The sequence below is a fragment of the Lactuca serriola genome, chromosome 4, assembly GCF_051521515.1.
Source record: "Lactuca serriola cultivar US96UC23 chromosome 4, Lser_US96UC23_V15, whole genome shotgun sequence".
Taxonomy (NCBI): domain Eukaryota; kingdom Viridiplantae; phylum Streptophyta; class Magnoliopsida; order Asterales; family Asteraceae; genus Lactuca; species Lactuca serriola.
The window spans coordinates 167339006-167343065 of record NC_136411.1 but is presented as its reverse complement, the minus strand read 5'-3'; the positions used below and the strand labels follow the sequence as shown (position 1 = coordinate 167343065).

The 4060-nt window shown below is 31.2% G+C and overlaps 1 protein-coding gene across 1 annotated transcript; it reads left to right on the top strand.

Moving 5' to 3' along the window:
• Window positions 1–680: 680 nt before the first annotated feature.
• On the top strand, window positions 681–2663 carry LOC145098984 (uncharacterized). The gene is made up of 5 exons (XM_079036576.1): window positions 681–878; window positions 980–1054; window positions 1147–1230; window positions 1885–1962; window positions 2499–2663. The coding sequence occupies exons 1-5, from the start codon at window positions 681–683 to the stop codon at window positions 2661–2663; spliced, it is 600 nt and encodes a 199-aa protein (XP_078892702.1).
• The last annotated feature ends 1397 nt before the right edge of the window (window positions 2664–4060 follow it).

Below are 4060 nucleotides of genomic sequence, written 5' to 3'. Positions count from 1 at the left end.
AGATGCCAAGAATGAAGCTATTTTCCATACATTTTCTTATACACTACTTGTAAAGCACCACTATTCAAATCATGTATCTTTTGCAGGTCGTAACTTTGGAGATGAAGGACTATTCTTCCTTTTAAAGAGCTTAGCTTATAACCAGGTTTGGCTATTTCAATGATTATGTTTACTTTTATCCTGCATAATTCATCTCATAGCTTCTTATACAAGGATCTTTTATTAAGAGTGGAATTCATTAGCACATGTGTAGCTTGTGAAAGTGTTGTAACTTGTGAGTTGTAATCAAGATTTATATGATCTTTGGGTAAACTACGGAAGTAAATCATCATCCAAAACTTGTCATATTGAACCAAAATATATGTATGGCTGTTTATAGGGACTTATGTTTTGACAACTAGCTGCATATAAATTGTAGACTGTAGACACATGTAAGCCCCATATTAGTTGCAGTTTTTGGTTTTATAGGCAATTTTCAAAGTTAAATTTACATATGTGCCCTGTACAATATTATTGTCATTGACATTTGACATTTGACTAGGTGATGTACCTTTTCACTCAATGGACTAAGGGGACAAGACTTAGTTAGATAGGCTATATATGGTTGTTTCTTTTTTACTTAATCCAGATTGAATTACCTGAATAGAAAATCAAGTAAATGAGGCTTTCCCGATTAAGTCATGACTTTTTATCGATTTGGATCTGTATTCTTAATGCACCATTGCTTTTTCCTTTTCCAGGTTGCTGAAGAAGTAAATTTTGCTGCTAATGGAATAACTGTTGAAGGAATTAAAGCTTTTGATGGTATTTTACAATCAAACATTTCTCTAAAGGTTCTTAACTTATCAAGAAACAATATTGGGGATGAAGGAGCTAAGGTAAACTAATTCTTGGGTTTTAATTTGTACCATTAATTGTTTAATATTTCATGTTTTAGATGTTTATAATTACCGAATAATATATGTGCTTTTATATGCAGGTTTTATGTGATATACTGGTGGATAATAGTGGTATTCAGAAGCTCCAGCTAAATAGTACTAATATAGGTGATGAGGTTAGCTTTTTATTTATTGTTATTATTTTTTAAAAAAAATTTCAACATGTGAATTGTTGTGTGAAAGACTCTGATGTATTTCCATGTTGCAGGGAGCAAAGGCCATTGCTGAGTTGCTAAAGAAGAACTCAACCTTGAGGACAATTGAACTCAACAACAATTTGATTGATTATTCTGTAATTTTTTTCTTTTTCATCTTATTTTATAAAAAAACTAATAAAATATTTCTTACTTTTTAATTGGCATTGTTTACATGGATTCTCAGGTCTTGCTAAAGCACTTCTTGAAAATAAACCGTTGAATAGTTTATATCTAAAGTGAGCCATCTTAAAAATACATTGCCAATATTGGTACTTGGTAGTGATAATAAAGTATGTCGCTTGTTGTTCCCTGCAGTTAATACTATTTACTTTTATTTTTATAATTACAGAGGACCCCAACCGGATGAAGCAACCTCAGGGCCCTTTTGTCCACCTGACTGATCATTTTTAGACACTCCTCCCGTATGGACACTAGGCCATGAAAGCTGAATAAAAAAGGTCACATGTCATTTCTTATCATCTGTATGAAAAGGGCTAGGCTAGGCTTAAATTGTAAATATGTTTCTTAGTAGGCAGGAAAAAAGATTACCATTTTGCCCTTGCAAGTTTCAAACTAACTGGCATCGAGAGTTTTGTTTTTTACAATCACTTCTAATTGGGGTAGAAAATTACCATTATGCCCCTGTAAGTTTCAGCTGCCAAGAAAACTAACTGGCACTGAGTTTTTTTTTTCAATATTTAGCTTGCAATTAATTTTTTTAATATAGTTTTGACTTTTTGTTGCAGTAGCATTGTACAAACATGGAAGAAGAAGAAGGAGGGGAGGTCCAGGGTTGGATTCAAATGAAAAATTGTGTTTCTTATGCAGTAAGTATGATTATGATTTCTTCAGTTGATTATTCCTTGAGTTTTATTGTCATGTTAAAGTACGAATTTGAATTATGAAAAGTTGTGCTTGAGAAAGCAAAATTGCAGGTAATAATGTACTTTATTTAATTAAAGTCCTCTTGCTTATTATTTGTCTCTTTTAAATTCTTATGTTGGTTGGTTATTCCTAGCAACTGGGTATGTTTAATAATCTTTAAAATTTTAATCCGACTCAGAAACATTTGATTTGATTTGATTGTTTCAAGACATACATAGAGTTATCGAAGGAGATAAATGAATGAATCTTTCAAGAAATTATCTCAGGTTCCATCTTTTTCTATAAATCACCCAATATTTCTTCCTCATTCTCAACGAATTGGGCCCATACAAGGTTGGAGCACTTATATAGTAAGGTTAATTCATGTAGATTTTAAGTTTTTGTTTTATGATTTTCAAGGTTCTATTCGTTACATTTTTATTTTTGATTTAAATATTGTGTATGATATGGTGTTTGTTTGGTTTTGGGTTTTGGTCAGGGAAGTTTGAGCTCGGTAAGTTCGGGCTGCATCTATGGTGGCCCAGGCAGCATCTATTTCAATATTGATTGTGTGAAAGTCATCTACAAAAGCAAGGTTGGTGTAAGAGTTGATGATGAGAACATTGTTCCAAGACCTTCAGTGAGTTATGATGATGTCCCTTAATAGCAATGTAGTATTAGGTTATATAGTTAGTGATGATTATTTGTATTTGACATTTTAATGTAATGAATTATCTTTCTTATTTATTGTATTTTATTTTGTATTTTGTATGACATTAACTTTTGTGCAATGAATTGTATTTTTTGTATATGGTATTTTATTTTCTATTATGAGACATGAAATGCAAATTTAATTTGAAAATTAGTAAATCTATAAATAATTTTTAAAAAAATAAAAATAAAAATCACGATACGCAAAAATGTGTGTCATCTTCATTTATGACATGGCCTTTCTTGACAGCGGCTTTAATGATATGCATTGCGTGTCATAATGCACGTCGTCTCTCGTTATAACAGGGTCTTCCTTGACGCACATTTGCACGTCATCTGAGCGTTTTACGACGCGCAATGAGCGTCGTAAAAGGCCTTTTTTTAGTAGTGTTTGGTAGAAGATTATGTTGGGTTTTTATTCAAAAATCTGGTTTCACAACCGATAATGACAACGGAAGCTTTAAAAATGTTGAATAAAACTAAAACTATTTTACCTACCAAGGAACATTTTGCAAGAGTTAGAAAGATTAAAACAACCATAGAAGGGAAAGCATAAAAACCTTTGAAGACTTTGATCCTCATGGGAAGTTGGAAGTTAATGAAGTGTGGCATGAAACTCTAAAGCAAGAGTTGTCTACAAGTATCCACCAAGCAAGAGTAGAACCATCAAAACATGCTAGTATTCATTTGTAATTTGTTGTTCATAAGCCTTTGAAATATATATATATATATATATATATATATATATATATACACACACACACACAATATATGTTCAAAGGTGAAGCAACAAAGGGACTTTGTCTAGCATCAAAATTCAATAGAATATAGAATAAGAAGAAGAAGAAGAGCCTTCAAATTCCGAAATTTGGCAATCCTATAGAGAGCATGGAGCTCATGAATTTGGATCTAAGAAGAGGAAGAAGAAGACTTGCAAGAAGTGTTTCAAAACCCTTCCATGCCTTCCCTTATATAATGCCTAAAAAACAAAGGGAGACCATAAAGTAAAAGAAGAGACAACTTTGTCCCAAGCATGGCAAAAGACTAGACAAGAAATTAATGCCTTGTCTCCTCCCATTTTTCGAAAAAGGCATGTCCAAAAGAAGACAAAAGTTGTTTCATGGCTAGTTTATATACACATACATGTTATCTTTATAAAAATCAATATAACTAGTCATATATAAATATCTTATTTTATATAAAACTATCTTTTATATAAATTGAACTAGTTTATTAAGATATAAATATAAGTTATAAATAATCATACTTTATGATATATTTCATAAGTTGTTATTTCTCCAATAAATATTATTTCCATAAATAATAAATTCCCAATTAGTAAAATATTAT

Bases quoted from the DNA above. Each gene is read 5' to 3' on its own strand.
- LOC145098984 (XM_079036576.1), top strand. From the start codon at position 681: ATGACTTTTTATCGATTTGGATCTGTATTCTTAATGCACCATTGCTTT. The intron at 879-979 runs GTAAACTAATTC...TTTTATATGCAG, and splicing joins TTGGGGATGAAGGAGCTAAG to GTTTTATGTGATATACTGGT. The intron at 1,055-1,146 runs GTTAGCTTTTTA...TCCATGTTGCAG, and splicing joins GTACTAATATAGGTGATGAG to GGAGCAAAGGCCATTGCTGA.